Raw genomic sequence first — 21,802 nt, forward strand, 5'->3', positions numbered from 1 at the left:
TTTGTCGCCGATCTAAATCCCACAACGCGTTCGTTTATTAGCTTGATCAGGCAGTCAACTTGGTGAATAATTGGGCTGAATTGTAATCGAAGGTAAAGAATTGCCACAGAGCAATGGCGTCGGAGTTAAAACTGCCTACTTTATGCATACTCGTGAACTCTTTATTTAAAAGCGGGCTTGGATAAAGACAGCGTATACATATATGTTGTTGGAACGCACTTTGTGAAAGTACACTACTTGAGTGTAACGTTTAGTTCAGATGGAATACAGATGCATTTTAGAAGCAGCGTCCCGATTAACTATTAGTTTTGTTTCCAACTTCTCACTGATCAAATTTGTTAAATCAGTAATTAAGAAATAGGCTTGCCTCTGTTCAGCATAAAACATATGAGCCACTGCTGAGACTGCCAGACCGCAAGAACTAGTAATGGGTTTTTAACCGAGTATGAAAAAAAAACATTTTTATTTCATTTACACGATACTGCAGACCTCTTATGGTCTAGATACGATGGACAAAAACTAGAAAGATTAAATATCCGTAACGACAAGAAATAACAATTAAATTATATGCACTGAATGGTGACAGTGTAAATAGGCAGATATACAGAATATAAGGAGCATGAAATGTAAACCCAGTATTACACAATGTTTTCCGCGATATTTCCAAGATTTTCATCTCCAAACACCCCTTAATGTAACGAGTTCCAATCCATTATAGTTCGCGGAAAATATGAGTATTTATATTGGCTTGTCATTGCAAAATAGGTGGCCAGCGTTTAATTATGTCTGTGTCGGTTTCCCCATGTTACAGAGTGCTTGACATAAGGTTTTGGTGAGATAACAAATTTTCTATTTACCGGTGAATAAAGAAAGATCAATCTACAAATTCTGTGTCTGATGAAGAAGCCGTGAAATCATTTCCACCGTATGCTGTCCAATCCTGCTTCAAATGAAAGCCAAACCTTGATCTGCTCATAAATTCTGAAGAATGTTGAGAACGTGCAGTTTGCGTTGATATCCAATCTGCCAAATTTTACCGGTCCTGCACATACTTTCGGCTCTTTCCTGTTGCCGGTGAGGCTTTCTCAACACTGCTCACCTCCGCGGTTCAGAAGCTTCGTCGTTCGGTTCCCGAAGCCAAGGTCGGAGGTTCAATCCCTATCGCGGCAGCCATTTTTCGATACAGACAGTACAAAAAAATCTTCTCTGCTGTGTAATTTAAGCCCACGTTAGAGAACCCCGGGTGGCCTAAATTGATTCAGAGCCCTCCACTATGGCGAATCCATAGCCCATGTGTCGCTTCGGTACGCTAAACTCTGCAATTTGCAATTTATTCCACAACACTCACCAAACTACATTCGCAAGTATAACTTCAGCATAGAAAATAGTTTATTGTACTGCGAAGGCAGCCGTTCATCAAGACTACGAAATTCCTGCCGCTATCGGCATTTCCAACAAGCAAGGCCAAGCTGGAATCAGTTGGCTTTGAAGCAAACCTCGATATTGCACTCTGTGGTTTGTTCAAAGCAAGTAGCGACGAGTTTCGTGGCCCTTGTCGATCCTAAAAAGTGTCCTCCGGGTTGCATAAGCTACCATCAGCTTGGCAGCTGGTTGAGGCCAACGCTTTAATGTTCAGCCTCGTTGGGACAGCAACGTCGCCACAAGACCTTTTGCGCTTCTGAACGCGCGCGCAGCTTATTCCTTGACCATGAAATCTGGTCCACGATGAAGTCCCGGTTGCGCCATCATAAATAAGTGCACAGGTAATTTTCAGCGTCTACGGAGGTAGTGGTAGCAACACGTGTCGTCTCTGACGCGTGTTACAATTGCCCCCTCCCCTTGGCATGCAATTCTTTGCGCGTCTCGTAGTCCCCGCGGCGGCAGCGGGGATATCATGGTTCAAAACTTGGCGCCGTTCCGAAACCGGCATTTTGCATTTTCTGCGCCGCTATCTGATGGCGCTCTCTCCATCCCTTGGGGCGATGCTCCCAAGGTCCCACGTCCTTTGGTCGCGGTACCTGATGCGGTCGTCGTAACATCGTCATTGCGTGCTCCTTAGACGTGTACGCAATATGTTGCGAAGGAAAGCCTTGTTCCCGTGAAATCGTATCTTTATGGCTGACACCTGCATGAATGCAGCAATCGCTCACTAAGGCTTCCGTTTGCAGCATTTAAGCTGACAAGACAAGACAAGGACAAGAGATAAAGAGATGGACAGATGGAAAGGACAATGCACTGGTCACTACAACATTCCATTTAGCTGAAAGGACGCACAGCAGGAGCCACAACACTGGGTAAAGATACCATTTCTGCATAAAATGCTAATGCTTGTATTAAATAGCTTCGACAAAGCAGTGTTTTGACGGCGCTTCGTACAACCTCAGTTCTACTGCGCACGTGACGCGCTTTTACAACTGCGGTATCCCGCCTGCTCTTGATTTATTTTTTAAGGACTTTGCAACTTTCACAAGAGATTGCGGAGATAATTATACCTGCAGTATGTTTTCATTTTGTGCAAAGCATTTGTTATTCACTATGTTTCTCTCTTTTATCGTCATTGCCTTCCAACTTTCACCACCCGCAGAAATATGTTAGGGTTTTCACTTTTAGTGGACAACTATGCATATCAGTCAAATAAAGATGTCCAGCTTATTCAATACATGCGAAAAAAAGAGAGATACATGTGTACCGCTACACAGAACGAGGTCTCATAGTTCGAAGACAGTACCGCGTTCAAGAAAAGCTAACACACAACACTGCATTTACATCAGTGCGTTCACTGTACAAATGAATGCTAGGATAGTGCGGATTAACAGCGTTTATGAAAAAAAACCGCGCGGGGTGATTTCTTCGCTCTTGCGAATCCTTCCCTGACAAAGTATGGCCCTTTCTCTCAATGGCGCGTCGTAGAGTTTTGTTTCTAACGGCGATGTTGAGGGATGAGAGCGAGATTCTAGCAATTACTGTCCAGGCTTAATACAGTGAGAGAATAGTCAGTCGAAGCGACCTTAGTTCTAATAATGTGCTCAACAAAGCCGCAAGCCGACGGCAGTTGAGAGCAGGACTAATTTTCGTGAGATAATATTTTTTCAGTAGCGACGACTGCAACGCCTGAAAGTTCCGCGAATGGGAATTCGATGACGCAATATCCAAGTGAAAACTGCTAGGAGTACTAATTTCTATCGCGTAGCAAACAAGAGTTGTCTATTAATTGTGCTTTTAGATTAAAAAACTTAACGAATTATTCAATTACCTTAATCGATAAGTTTTTAGCGATAAAGTGAGTACACTACTAATTTCCCATTAATCAACCCAACAAGTAAAAAAAAAACAATCCGCTATGCTTTTTATGGTTTAGATGACTGTTGGCTTCCTGAATATGTATGTCATAACGAGCTCTTAATTTCCCTATCTTCTTCTGCTCAAAAAAGGTAATGACATGCATGCAAGGACACGGAGGAGTGGAATTTCAAGGTGAACGATGACGCTGTCAAAACGAATCAGTATTAAAAAAAAAGAAGCCCTCTGAACATGCTAAAAACTCGTTCGTCCTCATTTTGCATTCTCAATTCATCCCCAATGAAGAAATAATCGATTACGTCGGCGCACGGGCCATAACTTACAGCTCCGTGCATTTAATTTACACATGGAAGGAGATATCCGAGTTATCCTTATAGCGGACGACACCTTTTGCATTTATTTAGACTGTTAACGCGTTTTCCTCTCTGCCCACACGTATTTAAGGCAAGTCACGTTGTCGTACGCCAGCCCAGATGCTTACGTAAATGTTTTGCGTACTATTCCGGTAGAAAGAAACGCTCTCCGCTGTTCGAACTTCTCTTTATCGCGGTTTTACCTGGGTGGCAAGAAATATAGGTTAAAGACGTACTGGAATGTATCACGGGCGACTCGCTTCTTTTTGCTATCGCCGAAGGGAAAATATGGTGCAAGAAAATGCTCAAATATGATGCAAAGAAAGAAATGTTCGCATTTCTTTCCGTCGCCTTTGTACGTCCTCTCCCCGACTTAGGAACGTGATGTGTTTGAGTATTAGCCAATGTCCCGCGTACGATTTATTGCCTGTCGTGTCCGGTCGCTGTGTTGAATGCAGCGAAAGACGCACACGGTACTTTAAGACTTCGTTTATTTAAAGCCGATGAGGGTGCGACCAGCGTCGACCGAGGCAGGAGCCGAACTGGCCGCCCGAAGAAAGGAGGGAGCGGAGAAGCGTCCACGGGAGGGAGTGGCTTCCCAAAACAGGAGGAGGATGCGGGGGCGCACCATGGGGGGGCATCTGGCGACAGCGTGCGACGAGGGGCAAGTGGTCGTTAGGAGGAGGATGCGAGTGGTCGTTAGGAGGAGGATGCGGGGGCGCACACACACAAAAGCAATAAGGGGACACAACACTTCCTTCCCCCTTAGAAAGTTGCCTGGTATCGTGCAGGGGGTCGGCGCTCACGCGTGGAGGCGCGCTGGCTTTGTGCGCTCGGGGGAGAAACACTTGTAGGCTGGCTGTTGTTCGCTGTGTCTCCTAGGTCTGTCCTGGGCGAAGTCTCTTCTTCCGGGAAGAGGTGCCAGGCTATGTGGGAAGATGGTGCACGTGTTCTCTCCGCTGGCGGACAGCTCTCAGACGGCGTCGTAAATCTACGCAGCTGGTTGAGATGTCGGCGTGCTACTGTGCCATGTATGTTGACGAGCCAAGAGCGCAGGCCTATGCGTCTGACAATTGTAGCTTCCTCCCAGCGTGGCTTTTTCAGAAACTGTCGGGCGAGGACGCGCTGCCCCTCATTAAGCGTGCCGCAGCGCGGAATTGCTTTTTCCTCCCGGAACGTCTCTGCCTTTGGCTCGGGGAGGATGGCTGTGAGCTGGGTTCGCATTTCACGCTCGAACATCATTTTCGAGGGGGTCTCGCCTGTTGTGCTCTGAACCGTCGTGTGCTGCTTGAAGAGAAAGCGCGCAAGGCGGCGCTGCAGCGAGCCTGTCTGATCTCTTTCAAGGGCGCGTTTTAGCTCGGCTACGTAGCGCTCGGCTTGTCCGTTTGTCGCTGGGTGGTAGGGGGCCGATGTAACTGATGAGATCCCGTTGTCGCGATAAAACTTGAGGATCTCCGCAGACACAAACGGTGTTCCGTTGTCCGACACTACCTTGCGCGGCAGGCCGAACGTTGCAAATAGTGATCGGAGGTTGTCAATGACTGCTGCCGAAGTCGTCTGTCCCATTTGCCTTATCTCAAGCCACTTTGTGTAGGCATCTACGACCACAAGGAAAGTGCAGCCCTCAATTGGTCCTGCAAAATCAATGTGCAGTGTGTGCCATGGTGTGTCTGGCTTTTCCCATTCTGGGACAGGAGCTTTCGGCGGGGCGCTCCGGCTGCTCTGGCAAGGCTTGCATTCTCGCACCACTGTTTCGATGTCGTTGTCAATGCCAGGCCACCACATGTAGCTTCTGGCACACTTTTTCATTGCAACGATGCCCCGATGTCCGGCGTGGATGAGAGACATAGCTTGTGCGCGTAGTTCTCTCGGCATCACAACTCGGGACCCAAATATGATGCAGCCGCGATGGGTGCTCAACTCTGTAGCTCGCCTGCGGTAAGCGTCGAAGTTGTCCCCTTTGAGTTTATGCACGTTGCCTTGTTGAACAGCTGTGTAAACTAGCCGGAGAGCTGCGCACTTCTGCGTAGATGCTGCAACTGTGCCTGCTGTAAGCGGAGGTTCTGGCAGTGCTTCGAACATCAGAACGTCTCCTGGTGGAAATGGTTCGTCAACAGTTGCGTCTAGTGGCAGACGGCTTAGCGCATCGGCGTTTTGATGTTTACTCCCATTGCGGTAGACCAGAGCGTAGTCGTACGCTGAGAGTTTGATGCACCAACGTGTCATTCGCGGAGACAAAGTTGGTGGCATAGGCCTTTGTGGTCCCAGAATGCCCAATAGCGGTCGGTGATCGGTTATAAAGGTCACCTTTCGGCCGGCAATGTACTGGTGAAAATGTGTCGCCGCGTAGACGATGGCTAGCCCTTCTTTGTCAAGTTGCGCGTAGTTGCGTTCTGCTTGCGACAACGTACGTGAGGCGAAGGCGATGGGAGCTTCCCTTCCTTGCTCGTCAGTTTGCGATAGAACCGCGCCGACTCCGTACGGTGATGCGTCGCAAGCCAAAAGCAGAGGCTTCCTTTCGTCGTAGTGGCGGAGGACTGTACATCTTCGAATCAGGTCTTTCAGGGCATCGAATGACTGCTGATGGCGTGGCGACCATGTCCATGTCACATCTTTCCGAAGGAGTGGGTATAAGTCGTTGGCCACGGTAGCTCTTTGTTCCAAGAACCGGTCGTAGAACGTCAAGAGTCCGAGAAAAGCCTGTAGCTCCTGCTTGTTTGTTGGAGCTCGTGCTTCTGTGATCGCTCGCACTTTGTCCTCGGTAGGGTGAATGCCTTCCGCATCAATTCGGTGTCCCAGAAATTGCACCTCTGGCACCGCAAAACAGCACTTCTATTTGCTTATGCACAAATTAGCGTTTGCTAGCCTTTCGAGAACGAGCTCTAGGCGCACTGCATGCTCTTCAGTGGAAGTGCCACTGATGATGACATCGTCAAGGTAGACACAAACTCCTGGGATGCCCTGAAGCACTGTCTCCATGAATTTTTGAAATATGGCCGGGGCTGCAGCTACGCCAAAAGGCAGTCGCTTGACTTTGTACAAGCCTTTCAGTGTGTTAATTGCCAATAATTCAGCAGTTGACTCGCTCACCTTCAGCTGCTGATACGCCTGGGTGAGGTCCAATGTGCTGAAGACTCTTGCGCCACGCAGTACACTGAATACTTCTTCAGGTGTCGGTAGCGGGTAAGAGGACGCTTTAGTCGCAAGATTGACGGTGCTCCGGTAGTCTCCGCAGAGGCGTATGGTTCCGTTCTTCTTGCGAACTACGACAAGTGGTGTGGCCCATTCTGAATGCTGCGTCGGCTCGATGACACCTTGCTGCTCCAGTTTGTCCAACTCTTTTTCAACTGAATCTCGGAGAGCAAACGGCACCGGCCTGGCCTTCAGAAATTTGGGTTGCGCGTTGTCCAACAACTCCAGTGTGACCGGGGGCCCTTCGTTTCCTGGAATCTCTTCCGAGAATACTCTTTCGTATTTCTCTTGCAGTTGCTCAACCATGTTCTGGCTCGGCGTCTGGTGTATGCCGCATATCATCACGCCTAGTGGAGAAAACCAGTTTCTCCCTAGAAGGCTTGATCCTGTGCCCTTCACAACAAGCAGAGGTAGCGTATGGGTCTGGCCGTTGTAGTTAACCTGCACGTTGGCAGAGCCCAATAGTGGCAGATTCTGTCCTGACCACGTTCGCAGGTGCGTGTCGTCTTGTTGCAGGGCGGGTGCGTCAGATGGCCATGAAGTTCGGAACGTGTCCTCACTGATCAGAGTACAGGCTGCGCCGGAGTCCACCTCGAACTTAATCAGCTGGTGATGTACGCTTACTTCTGTAAAAATCTTCGGTCGCGTGCCGAGATTCATGGTGTTCAGGTCGTACAACACAGATGGTGTTGCTGATGTTGCTCCATGGAGATCAGATAGCGGCGTATTCTCTGAGGCGTTGACGCTGTGATTAGGCTGGGAAGGTGACTTTATCTTGGCAAGTCTCCGTTTCGTAATGCATGCTCTTTCGATATGCCCTCGCTTGTGGCAAAAATTACACGTGGCTGACTGGAATCGACATCCCTGGGGGTTGTGTTGGTCGTCACACCGCCAGCAGCGTTGTGCCTTTTTGACCGATTTTACAACAACAGAAGGCTTGCGCACCTGGTTGCTTGTCTGGTGTACCGGCTCGGTGTTCCGGCGAATCCCTCTCTGCTGGTGACCGGCGCTCTCCGCTCGAACGGCGATGTCGTAAGCTTTGCTGAATGTGAGGTCCTTCTCAGCGAACAGGCGCTGCTGCAGTGACTCGTCACTCAGTCCGCACACAAATCTGTCGCGTAACATCACGTCCAAGGGAAGCATGGTGGTGTTAGCAGAAGAAGCTGCGTCTCCCTCCTGCCCGGTAGCTGTTGTCGACAGCGTTCCAAAATTGCAGTCGGCAGCGAGCTTCTTGAGCGCGGCTACGTAGGCGCTCACAGTTTCTCCTCCCAGTTGATCTCGTCGTTGGAAGCGAGCCCGGCTGTAGACCTCGGATGGCCTTGGGTCGTAGTGCTTTTGCAGCGCTTTTACGATGTCGTCGTAAGACACTGCCGCTGGTGTGCTTGGCTGAATAAGGGCGCAGACAGTATCGTAGGTCTGCTCCCCGCACAGCGTCAGCAGGTTGGCCCTCTTCAAGGCTGGGTCTGTGATGTTGTTAGCTTCAAAGTAGAACTGAAGGCGTCCAACCCACGATGACCACGATGAGCCGTTGAACTCTGGTATCTGATTGGGAAACCCTCGCGTAGCCATGGCTTGTCAATAGCGTTGCGTAGCGCGGGTCGAATCCACTTTCTCGTCGCCACTGTCGTGTCCGGTCGCTGTGTTGAATGCAGCGAAAGACGCACACGGTACTTTAAGACTTCGTTTATTTAAAGCCGATGAGGGTGCGACCAGCGTCGACCGAGGCAGGAGCCGAACTGGCCGCCCGAAGAAAGGAGGGAGCGGAGAAGCGTCCACGGGAGGGAGTGGCTTCCCAAAACAGGAGGAGGATGCGGGGGCGCACCATGGGGGGGCATCTGGCGACAGCGTGCGACGAGGGGCAAGTGGTCGTTAGGAGGAGGATGCGAGTGGTCGTTAGGAGGAGGATGCGGGGGCGCACACACACAAAAGCAATAAGGGGACACAACATTGCCAATGTGAACAAGGCTTGTATTTTATTGCACTCCCCTTTTCATAGATTACACACATTCGTTCGGAAAGCTGGGTGGCGCTTTACGATTAGTCTCAGGGACACAAATACTGAAAAGACCTTCCAGTAGTCTTAGCTTCGTTCGTGAAGCACGCTGTTAACGGGAACGTGCGCGCAATACAATATTCGCTAGTTTTGTCATTAATGATTTTGATGAGGAAAAAAAAAGGTCGGAACGCAAATATCGATCATATTGACAGAATATTTTCTGCTAAACGAGCTAGGGCATGCTCAAAGTACAGACAGAAATACTGAAAAGACCTTCAAATAGTCTTAGCTTCGTTCGTGAAGCACGCTGTTAACGGGAACGTGCGCGCAAAACAATATTCGCTAGTTTTGTCATTAATGATTTTGATGAGGAAAGAAAAAGGTCGGAACGCAAATATCGATCATATTGACAGAATATTTTTTGCTAAACGAGCTAAGGCATGCTCAAAGTACAGACAGAAATGAAGTCAACCAAATGACCGCTCGTGACCTATGGCAATGACAGCGCCCGAGGTACCAGATCCAAGACGGACAAAAGGAGGTATCGCCGCTTTTTTGAATGATTACACTGAAAATTTCTCAAGACAATCAGCCGCTAGTGCTTATCACGGTCCAAAAGCTCGACCACGCAATTTTTATTCAGAATGAACTGTACACTCTCTTTAGCCTCGTACACATTGAACCAATTAAATTTTAGATGAACATTTTGACCACTTAACCAGCGTTTTAATGCCAAGATAACCTACCACAACGTACACCCATAATCTGGAATTTTTAAACTAATAAACCTGAAACCACGAAGCGGGACGGAATTACACTATGTGCGCTGTTTTCGTTTCTAAGCATGTACATCGCTTACCCCCTCTACCCCATTTCCTCTTGCGGTAGAAGAACAACATTTGTGCAGTCAGTGCCTGAAGAAAAATTGAACCGGTAATATTGTACAATAACACTTTATGCAAAATATAATTACATAAAGCTATTATTTCTGCCTCTAGACAATGCATTGTGGTTGGGTTTGCTCCTCAAACTGTCGGAATCATACGACTGTGTGGGACACTACTATCTTCAGCCCTTTTTAGGCTTAGGAGCTTATTAAGAGGGGCTACAAGAGCCACATTACGTGGCCGGGAAACAAGCCAAATTACATATACATTCTTTACAAAGAATGCGTACAAAGAATGTACGTAAAAAGACATTCTTTGCAAAGAATATAAAAACTGCTTCGGCTGTGTGCACATCCACTGCGCAATCTTCGATCCGATCAATGGCGCAGAGGATCGCACACAAACCAACAAAAAAGTAGACATTTTTGCACGGACTGCAGATACCACTTCCTTAAGTTAAAGGGTAGGTTGTCTTTACCAGTTCGCAAGATGCGCTTTTGCCAGAGTGCACTTTCTAGCGTTCACAAACTTTTCTTTCCAGAACCAGTTAAGAGACCTCTCTGACGGAGTCCAGCGCTTACTGACGGCATTCTTAAAAGAACTCGATGTACTGGGCACCTTTTCACAAGCTTCTAACGAAAACGCCTTGTTAGAGAGAAATTTCGTATGTTTCCTTAATTAGATAAATCAGTTACTTGCTAATTCTCATGCGCATTCGTGGCTATTGTGGAGAATCGTTTTTCGCGATGATGATGATGATGATAATGGCAAATGAGAGAGATCTGAGTGTTCGCAGGTTCGATTTGTACGACACGTTTCTTTCGTAGCAGCTGGCATGACACATTTTGCAGTTATTTATTATTTTCTTTCCTTTTCCTCACGCAATTTGCGGATATATTGCATGAAACATTTTTTCCCGTTCCTCGTTGTGCCTGTTTAGAACCACACGTTTTGTGCGAGAAAAAAAAAGGGAGGAGGTTTTGATTTAGGTCATTTGAGAGTGTTGTGCGCTGTGCTGAATACTTTGTCGTGCTATTTTCGCAATCAATCGCACAGCTGTGTCCAACTGTGCCGCCGGAACACTGGAAGTGTACCGTTTGACTCAAAAACAATTGCGAACCTTTTAATCGGATCATAAAAAGGACGCAATTTTCCGCAACGTGTCATACAGTTTCTGATGCAGCTGCAAGCCATGTCAGTGCTGCCTTATTCATTTACAAACCCCGCCTTTCCGCAATCACAGCTGTATAAGGAAACAATACACTGCTTAGGGCTCGTTGACACATGTTGCGTCTTAAGTGTTCGTTTGTTCCTGTTCTCTCGGCCTCTTTTTGACGCTGGAGGTATTTAAAGGTGTCCACGAAAAAAATAAGTAGAGATTATATTATATCAATGCAAACAACCACACAGCTGGCCTTTTTACTTGCCTCCTCCTTAGAATTATTTTACTACAGCCGCCCTATGATTTTAGGAGCTTTAAAAAAGTATCTGAATTCGTGCATATTTTTTATAAAAGAATGGAATGAACGCATTACTCACCAGCGCAGTGTAGATCGTTCCAGCGACGCCTAGAACAACGCTTGAGATTATAGCTGATATCCCAAGCACTGAAACAAACGCGAAAAGAGCACAGCGCTTAAAGATAAATAATAAAGAATTATGAACGTGTTTAACGTCTTTAAGCCTTGCGTAAGGCAATATTCAGGCTCTTCGTTTTCCCTAGTTTTGAAAGCGTAATTGAGGCGTCTACAGAGGCTGAAGTTGCGCGGTGAGCTGGAGATAACCCCCAATGTACATTGCTGTGATCTTAGCGATACAAACGCGATTTCCGAAGCTCTCTCGCTAGAATCGCCAACGCAGAAGCGCATGATCTGATTAAATTGTTGGTAGGTTCGCGGAGTTTACCGTACGAGGGACGCCGAATTGGAGGGCTCCGGATAATTTTGAACACCTGCGCAGTACACGGGCCTCTGGCATTTCGACTCCATCGATATACGACCGCCGCCGCCGGGATCGAAGCCGAGACTCCTTCGCGTTCACTAATTTATTATGCCCTCTTTATTTACTATGGACACGCATCTAAAACGTGCAATGACCTCCGTATGCAGCCTTTAGTTCTAATTTCATGCCGTGATCTTCACGCGGTGACCGCAAGCTCAGCGTCGCAGCACTTCGGTTGAAATTTTGCAAGGACAACACAGCGAGTAATATGACAGCAATATTTTTGTAATGTTGAGTGAGCTTACTTGTTGACACGGCGACTGCAGCACTGTAGATGGCCACTGCACCTAAGGCTTGCTAGAGATGAGGAAAAAAAATAAAGCAAACATCAATTGACAGCCTAAATCAGGGAACAGCCTAAATCAGGGAACGAATATGCGTCGGCCATCTGGGACCCGGATCAAGCATACCTTATTGATGACTTGGAATCTTTGCAAAACCGTGCCGTTAGATTCATCTTTTCTGATTATTCTCGTCATACTAGCGTCACCGCACTAAAGGCTCGCGCCGAACTTGATACGTTATCACATCGCCGCAAACTATCACGCTTGACCCTTTTCCATAAACTTTACCATCATGTTCTGCTCCATGACGATTTTTTTCAATCACCTGAATCTTTTTTTCCACGTCGCGACCACCCGCTGAAAGTTAAACGCATATCATGCCACACTTCATCGTTTGCTAACTCTTTCATACCACGTACTATAGTCGACTGGAATAATCTTCCATCACACATCGCTTCTGAACGGGATCTTAATAAGTTTCAGGACCTTCTTACCCAAATGTCTGTTTAGCTTCACTAATTGATTGTACCACTTGCTACATTGAGCTGTTTTATTATTTTGTTTTGTTCCTGCAATTGTTATTGCCTCTAAAACACTATTTGTTCTTTTTTTCGTCTAAATTACAATGTATACTACAGGTTTTTGTTTATTTCTTTTGTTTTCTACATGTGCTTTCTGTTCTTATGTATTGCACATTGGCGCTTGCTCAATATTATTTTGCGTTGTGTGTCATTGCTCCCCCCTATGTAATACCCTCGATTGAGGGCCTTTAGGGGTTTATTGAATAATAATAATAATAATAATAACAGCAAATCAATCGATTAGTAAAATATATAGCTTCGGCTGGAGATACTGGGGGTTATAATAATGAAATATAACTTCTGTATATCCCAAGAATTTACAACGAATGCACAGGTATAGCACAGAGCTCAAATACAAGTACGTACCATTCTGAAGGCACAATTCACTGTAACGTCTCGTGAGATTTTGTTCTGCTTTGCTTAGGTACTAAAACAATGTCTTCTATCATTTTATTTGGTCCAATTTACCTTTTGCTTCAATGTACATAATATGTCATTATAATAGTACAATAATACTAAAATATGGAAGGAAATGTTGCACGATTTTACTTAGTTTCTGTAAAAATTTATTCTTGCTATATAGAGCATGTAATTCCGTTTCAGACAACGTGACGTTTAGTGATCCCCTTTTCTTTAAATACACACAGCACTAAACTGACTGGCGTCTTGCACCCCCCCCCCCCCCCCCCCACACACACACACAAAAAAAAGAAACAGCAAAACATGACTACTCTGCTCTAGTTACGAATTAAAATAATTTATGACTTCCATATCAAAAATTAGTCACGAAATGCAGTATTTCCAAGCAAAACAAAACATGGTTTGAGAAGTTTATACGCGTGCAACGCTCAACAAAAAAATTAATTGGATTTCTAAACATACGATCACAATTCTAAAGTTGGGGTCTGCGGCTTTAGACTATCGTGATTAAAATCTACAGAAATTAAAACCTGTTTATCACTTTGCGATTGCTTTTTTTTTCTATTCGATGCAGCTGTCAGTACAGTTGAATGTTTACTGGTACGTCTAGGAACAACCAGTATACTCATTCGGATTCTACGCATGCCGAGCTGCAGGTGATGCAGCTAGTAAAATAAATAAATGAGTTGTGAAATGCTGGGAGGGACGAGTGAATGGGCTAAGGAAAGGTGGGAAAATTTTGTTGTTTTTTTTGCGTTGTTCATTGCATTGGCATTGTTATTCAAATTTGAGTTATTTGCAAAGTACTCGGCTTAACTGTATCTCTCGTGTGATCAAATTGGCCACCGCAGCGTGAATCACAAAGAATAACTGCATTGTACATGAGGTATACTCACACTTAAGACGAAGTATATGAAGGAGGAAGTTATTCCAACGCTGTTCCCGTAGCGCATGCGGAGATACTTGTCCATGGAAGGCAAAAAAAAAAACACGTGAATATCAACCTCACACAATAGCAAGTGTCGAATGCACATTTTTCAGCCTAACAGGCTTCTTACTGGATTTGGAATAATGTGTTAAACAATGTATTTTAAAAACGATTTAAAATTTTGCTTTTTTATCATTCTAAACGACAGGGTTCGAACCATGCGACTTGATCCAGGAAAGCCATTTTGTAGGCTGATTTGCCAAAAGATTGTTCTTGAGCTTTTAGGCCGATGCAAATTTTCTCTCACGTTCCTCGGGAACGAGAGACCAGTTGCATGTGCCTCACGAGCCCGTAACGCCTTAAAAAAACACGTAAGCGTACTTTATAAAGACTGCCTGAAGTTTGTAAGAGTAAAGTGAGAGCTAATTGACAGGCTTCATGGCATATTGAAGCCAAGAACAAGCTACATCTAGTAAGTCCAATCATCAATGAATGGTAGTAATGTATTCCTCAAATACGCCTTACGGAGTAATTTTACATCGCCTTTCCATTGGGCATACGCATCTCACAAAAAAACTTCATACTTTTGAAACAAGAAAAACCTACACGTGAAGCATGTGGAGATTTCACAATCGACTGCATCTTAGTGTCATGCACAAAATTTTGGAAACTAAGAAATAATCACTTTACATGTTTTTATAATGAACACGTCCTATTTCACCACAGCCAACCACTAGGAGAAAATGCTCTCCTTGAACTTTCCTCTTTGTTTCTGATTTTTGTAACAAGTAAATATTCTAAACCAACTCCGGTTTCCGGAAAAATGTATAAGTTCGCAACATAAAAACAAACTACTCAACCCTGCGTTTGGCGCACGATGGTCTCAGTTGATGAGCCTCATAAAACCCAAAACAACCTACCTCTGCCCAACACAACCCTAAGGGGAAAGAGAGAAACACAAGAACGGAAAGGTGGGGAGAATAACTAGGCTACGACCCTACATGTGGGAAGGGGGACAAAGGGATAGAAAGAAGGGAACGTGAGGAATGGGGGATGCGTTTTGCACGTGCCCTCAGCCCATTACACTGAGGGTAGAGAGGGCACACTCTGAAAGTTCATGGCCTTGTACTCAACTTTGACTCCTTTAAGAATTTCAGCCGCGCTATCAATGCTTTCCTCTGTAAAGAAAGGAGAATCCAAGCTTCGGAGCGTGGCAGCCAGAAGGACATGCTCCCGCTCAAACCGAGAGCAGCCACAAATTTGGTGCCCAATCTTCTCATTGCACCGCGGGGTCAGGCATTATGATGAGGCGAGAGTAAGCATTTGTAACCCCCTCCCCCCCCCCCCCCCCCCCCACATTCCAGGGCAGCTTCATAATGGCAGAACACCGACCATTTATGTAGCGTTTTCTAACCGATGTGTTGCACGGCCGCGCGAAAAGCGGCAAATTCTATAATAGTGCTAGCTTTGATCAAAAGTCCCCATGCTCTTGGAAATGCTTCAGAGGCATTTCTGGCTGGTTGAGAATGAGAGCCCTCCGCACCCTTAAAGGGCAAGTGACTACCCTCGGGTCGAAAATATTTTCTACCTCTCTGGTAGCGAGGCTCCGCTCCTTCCGTTCCCTCCTCAAGATTTTTCTCTCTCGCGCCTCGTCGAGTAGGCTCCGCAAGGGAAAATCGCCTTTCCTCCTGCAATGTTAGCCGGAGGCGTGGTGTGTTGTGGAGTGCGTCACATGCCTACGTCATGGTCCAGCCTTGAAAAGAATTATTTTCTTGGTTTTTGCTACCCAGTCTATTTCAGGGGGGGGGGGGGGGGGGGGGGGGATCCGCGGATCTGCTTATTAAAACAACTAAAACGTTTCATGTCTCCACCATTGTGAGGGCTAGTTAACACGGATCTCAGAAGACCTATATTACAAAAGTTCTGCTTCGTTGCGGGATTTTCTGGCCCAGTACGAAAGGGGAGCTTGGGCGAGAGCTCTACAATGACGTCTTCTCTATCGTCGTACTTCTGGTGCAGAGCACTACTTGCATCTCGCAGCCAACTTAGGACATAGTTTGTGACACTGTGTTGATGCACGTTCTCACTTATTTTCCCTCATACTTCAGTCGGCAACTTCTCTTCTGGTTACCACTAGGCGACAGCCCTTGCAAAGAGTGCATGGCAAGAACACTACACGCATAGGAAAAAGCCACTGAGGCCATACTTTTCGACAGAGTGCTTCTCAACTTAACATTCTGCTCCTTCGCTAATACTACTGGCCGCCTTTGACGCCAGGCTTGGTGGCTATAGCAATTAAAGTAAGTTTCCACCTCTCTAGCGTGATAGGTCAGGCTTGCAGAAACCCGAAATGCGGGAAGTCGAACCGCGAGTAGAACCATTACAATATACGACCCTGGACAATACTGCCTTCTTCACACGTCGTTCTTGTATTCTTTCCGTGACCAGTGTTGCTTAACCACGCATCGTGCTAACGCCATTACTATGGGAAAGGTGGCGCAAACGCAGCAATAAGCACTCTGCCGCGGCGCGATGCTGACGGCCTCGTGGTACGCTGTGTGAATCAGTTATGAGTCTGTCTCCCTTGTTCGTCGGTAGCCTCAATTGCAGAGTCAACAGAGCACAAAAAGAAAGAAGTAGTAAAAAGTTAAAGACAGAGATAAGGAAAGACATAACATGAGCCATAACAAGGAAAGAAGGACTGCGAAAGACAAGGCGACACAACTAGAAAAAAAAATCCAAAAGGAAAATTTAAGACCGCGACGCGATGAGAAGGAAAGTCATCTGGTGTCAATCTCATGTGTTTGTGAAAGGGGGTGGGGGGGGGGGGTTCTGTTCGTCGCGCCGTTTCCGAGAACACGAACGTTAAGCAGCCATCATGGTATAGCCACCACTTAAAAAAACAGCAGTTGCTAGCACTGGGCCGTGGTCCGCGTCTTGTATTACTCCGCTGCCCATTCGCAACAGTAAACGAAATCAGCTTTTTAATGTTTGACTATATCAAACAATCCACGTATCAAAATTGTAGAGCTCATAATTTTTTTTCTTGTGATAAGCTTCTGGTTTAGGTAACAAGAATCGTTTAAGCAGCGGACTACTTTTTCGTCGTGGAGTAATTCTGTGCGCGGAGGCTGAATGTGGGCGGAGCTTCACTGCAGACATAAGTTGTATCCGACTTAGAGTCGTTACTGCGCGAACGGAACACACACAAAAGATGGACACGAAGAGGCACGGAGTGCGCACTCACCTCGAAGACGGAGGTGACCTTGAGCTCGTACATGACAGGCAGGAACAAAGTGGTGACCACGATGCCGGCGGGGAGGAAGGCCGGAATGGCCCACAGGGTGTGGAAGCCGTACTCGTAGTAGTGTGCCACGAAGGCGATGATGCTCATGGCCGTCACGCTGGAGGCCACCGCTGACACGGCCAGCGCCATCGACGGGATGCTGCGGCCTCCGAGAAAGGCTTCATCACGGCTGTTGGTTCGCCTGCGCAGCGACAGGTACAGGCCGGCACCTGCGCACGCAATAAACGGCCCAGGTGTCTACGTAAATTTGCGGAGATACGAGCAAAAAAAGAAAAATCAAAGGACGGTTAGCACTGTGTAACCCTTTTGCGGTAGGGAGTTTAATACTGTTTGTTCATTATTATTTGTCTTCTGTGGTAGATTGCCTGTGACGTGACTGCATGCTGTTCAATCAGAGTGGGACGTTAGAGTGACGTTGAAGCGCCACCGTTTCAGCACACGCAAGGAGAACGAAGCGGCAGTTCGCCAGAACACCACGATGTAGAGGTCGATGTGAGGTCGCCCAGGAGACGACCGCGGCCACGTTTATTTGAAGGCTGCCGAAGAGATGGTAGTGGCAAAGCGGCGGCGGCAGCGAGGACTGGGAGGCGACCCTGCTCGGCTGCCACGACTTACAGGCCCAACAAGCCTTAGTCGGGCGCGCCCAGGCGGAGGCTACCGCCACTGGGGTCCCAAACTAGGGACCTCCACCTAGTGTTTGTAAGGATCAGTCCCTGACGGGCTGATCCAAACACCTCCTGTCCGCTCTGAATAAATGTTTTCACCACCACCCACCAGCGTACGATCGAGGCCGAGGACTCGAGCGTTCTCTCTAGCGCGTGCTCATCGCTTCGACTTCCTTGCGCGCGCTGAAACGGTGGCGCTACAACGTCATGCGTGACACCACTGCACGCCGACTAGTCAGCGCGGCGCGGCGTTACTCCACCGCTGACAGCTGACGCTTTAAACTTTATTTTGCTTCCCAGGTCCCGGCGGCTGGTAGGCGTTGGTGGGTTGAGGCTGCAGCTCTGCGTGGTGTTGGGGTTGCCAGACGCGTGGCTTATCTGAACCACCGAAAGCGGCCATAGTGTTGGGTGGAGTGGAGGAGGAGAAGCGGCCAGGCTCTCCCAGTAATTTGGTACGTGGATGGGGGGAAGGAAATTTTGCGGGAGGCAGTGTGCTGACTGAATAGCGCGTGAACAGGACCATTTCGTTCGCTTAATGCGAGAAGACAGAGATCGCCGAAATGTAAGTAAAGCAGCATTGGATAGCTGCCAAATTTTACTTAAATATAACACACTATGTCTCTTGAGGAAACGTAGATCTTGGTTTCTCGGGGCGGGGAAGAAGCCAGTTTTTTTAGATTTTTTAGATTTGCAGTTAAACAAATAAACATGCAAAATGTACCTCGACCACAGTACGCATGCAAATCCTACATCAAGCTCCCTGTAACGACATTAAAACCACTTTCGATTCGAAAAAAAATCACTCAGTCAGTCTGGCAAGCCAAAAATTATAAGCTGTGCAGGCTAGTTCAGATTGTTACCCCCATTTTGTGGGCACAAAACTAGATTTAACGTTGCGCGCACTTAGTTCTTGTGTGTACGCATTCGCTCTACCGCAATATTCGTCCAATGTACGGTATGAAGTACTAACTTTATTCTCTCATTTTACTACATCATTTCACAAAAAAATGTGCTAGCATGGTATGCATTACTTACTCGTGAACAGATTGGTGTTCACAAATGGCCCTGTTTCGAATCAAAATAGAATTATTGAGAATTTTCTTCTAATTATAAATGCTACTTATTTAATATGTTGGTTGGTTTCTTGGGATTTAACGTCACAAATCGACTCATGCTATGAGGGACGCAGTAGTGAAGGGCTCCGAAAATTTCGTCTATCTGAGGTTCTTTCACGTGCACTCACATCGCACGGTACACGAGCCGCTTGAATTTCGCCTCCATTGAAATTCGACCCCCGCGGCCGAGATCGAATCCGCGTCTTTCGGGTAAGCAGCCGAGCGCCACAACCACTGAGCCACCGCGGCGGCTGCAGATTATAGGAGTATTTAAAGTTAGCAAGCCTAAAACCGGCGTTGGAAATCACCAGCAATCAAAATGCAAACCTCACAAAACGCACTGAATATTGAGGATACAGGTGCTGCCAGTCCCGAATTACTGTGATGCAGTGACTTTCATCACAGCGCCAATCTAGCTAATCTGGTCAGTATTAACCATTTCTATTTAATCTCGCACAGGAAAGAGATTAACCTTCTCCAGTCCGCTTCCTTAGTCCTGTTGTTTCTGTAGCCGTTCAGCTTTTTAGCGTTTGTTTTCAGTGAAACCTCACCCGAGCTGCCAGTCATGCGCATGCATGCGGACACACAGGCCTCAGCATCTAACGCCACTCATCATCATCATCAGCCTGACTACGCCCACTGCAGGGCAAAGGCCTCTGCCATGTCTCTCCAATTAACCCTGTCCTTTGCCAGCTGCTGCCACCTTAACCTTGCAAACTTCGTAATCTCATCTGCCCACCAAACTTTCTGCCGCCCCCTGCTACGCTTGCCTTCTCTTGGAATCCACTCCGCTACCTTTAAGGACCAGCGGTTACCTTGCCTTCGCATTACATGCCCTGCCCAAGCTCATTTCTTCCTCTTGATTTCCACTAGGATGTCATTAACCCGCGTTTGTTCCCGCACCCACTCCGCCCGCTTCCGATCTCTTAACGCTACACCTATCATTTTCCTTTCCATAGTTCGCTGCGTTGTCCTTAACTTAAGCTGAAACCTCTCTCTTGGCCTTCACGTTTCTTCCCCATAGGTGAGTGCCGAAAGATAAAGCTTTTTACTTCCCGCATTCATCAAAGAAACCAGCCTGTGCCCTTTTCTTTAATTTACGAAAAATGGCGATCTCAAAAGTGATAAACCAGCTAAGAGATTTAACGCCAACTCTACACGGCCTTACAAATTCGTTATAATCTATTTTCACGTTATTATTTCACGTTATTATTTTATTATTTATTATTAATACCCGCCGCGGTGGCTGAGTGGTTACGGCGCTCGGCTGCTGGCCCGAAAGACGCGGGTTCGATCCCGGCCGCGGCGGCTGAATTTCTTTGGAGGAGAAATTCTAGAGACCCGTGTACTGTGCGATGTCAGTGCACGTTGAAGAACCCCAGGTGGTCGAAATTTCCGGAGCCCTCCACTACGGCGCCTCTCATAGCCTTAGTCGCTTTGGGACGTTAAACCCCATAAACCAACTAACCTTATTATTTAATGCTACGTATTTTCCGTATCGTAGTTTTATTTTTTTAGTATTAACACATTAGTATTAGTATTATCGGTATTTTTGCGTGTCTTCTTATTATAATTTTAATTCCGCGGTTACTACATTTCCCTCAGCTCAAAAAAAAATTAAACGGGACACTTCGGTTGCGCTTTAAATTATGACCCGATATCCAGAAAGGCACTCTCTAGTTTACATTCATAGATCCCTGGGAGCCCTCACACCTCTCCATGCGGAGTGGTGCAGCGGTTAAGCGATGCGCCACACTGTCCGGAGATAGCAGGTGCTCCCAGCGGTGGGCCCTGTGCGGCCCAGGTTGCTCTTCAAGAGCAATCAACAGCTTATTTAACTGCCACCTGTCACAGTTGGCAGTTTTACTCAATATCCGGTGGGAAGGTTGTGATGACGCCACAAGGTCACGTGACCTAGGGGTGCCCCCCCTGCATCCTAGGTTGCTCTCTGGGGACCACCTGCCAGAGTCATGCTCGGGATTTTTCGCTCACTACGCCGACAACGCCAGATTTTCTGGTCAACGGGGCCTTTGGCGCTATCGCGGTAATAAGTAAATTAGGGAACTCATGACTCGAGACATTTCAGGCGTGTGTAAATCAATGAGCCCACAGCACTTACCGAGACTGACGCCGGTCAAAGCAGCGAGCAGAACGTAATCCAACACATGCACGGCCGGAGCAGTAGTATCCATCACGAACGTGGTCGCTCGGCGGCAGTAATCGCGCGAGTGCGAAAACGGCAGCACAGATGTCGGTATAGTCCGGGCGCGCGCTCTCCCCTCCGTACTGTGGCCGCTCCGGGCTGACAGGTTTCCGATGCCCGACTGCGAACGAAAAGGAGAGCGGGTTGTTCCTCTCACTCCCTCACCCTCTCTTTCTCTTTAATAGCGCTTCTCTCTCTCCAAAATATTAATCGCACTTCCATACGTCCATTATGGACGCCGCTGGCGTGTCGTAATTGAGATGGCGTGTCGAAAATCACGACCGATGTGACCTCGCTCAGCCCAAGGGCTAGCTGACACTCCTCTCTAGCCATTCTGGTGCATCAAGAAGCCCGTAGAGCTGAGGTACAAACATAGAAGTCAATAAGACTAAGTAATCAGCTCCGTTATGTGTCTGTGTTCATTCTTGTAGCGTTCTGTCTGTGTTCGTGATGCATGTGCCTAAATGGCGGCGTTCTTTTAACAATTTGGTTTTGAATCCCTTCGTTAACCCCTTCGACTCCTGACGCGCCAATGCCAAAGCCGGCCGCGCGTATTAGCTACGCTTCAAA

General features: G+C 47.1%; 1 protein-coding gene across 1 annotated transcript in view; it reads right to left on the reverse strand.

The window, feature by feature from the left end:
• LOC149365466 (putative sodium-dependent multivitamin transporter) overlaps positions 1 to 21,352 on the reverse strand; it is a 45,477-nt gene extending 24,125 nt beyond the window's left edge. The window contains exons 1-5 of the mRNA XM_089542759.1: positions 21,149 to 21,352; positions 17,190 to 17,458; positions 13,911 to 13,976; positions 11,975 to 12,026; positions 11,268 to 11,335 (exon numbers count right to left, since the gene is read on the reverse strand). Of these exons, the coding sequence (XP_089398885.1) occupies positions 11,268 to 11,335; positions 11,975 to 12,026; positions 13,911 to 13,976; positions 17,190 to 17,458; positions 21,149 to 21,221 (528 nt within the window). The 5' untranslated portion in view covers positions 21,222 to 21,352. The remainder of the gene's footprint in view (positions 1 to 11,267; positions 11,336 to 11,974; positions 12,027 to 13,910; positions 13,977 to 17,189; positions 17,459 to 21,148) is intronic.
• Between the last annotated feature and the right edge of the window lie 450 nt (positions 21,353 to 21,802).

This window comes from Amblyomma mixtum, chromosome 1, assembly GCF_055824585.1.
Source record: "Amblyomma mixtum isolate Tamu chromosome 1, ASM5582458v1, whole genome shotgun sequence".
Lineage (NCBI taxonomy): Eukaryota > Metazoa > Arthropoda > Arachnida > Ixodida > Ixodidae > Amblyomma > Amblyomma mixtum.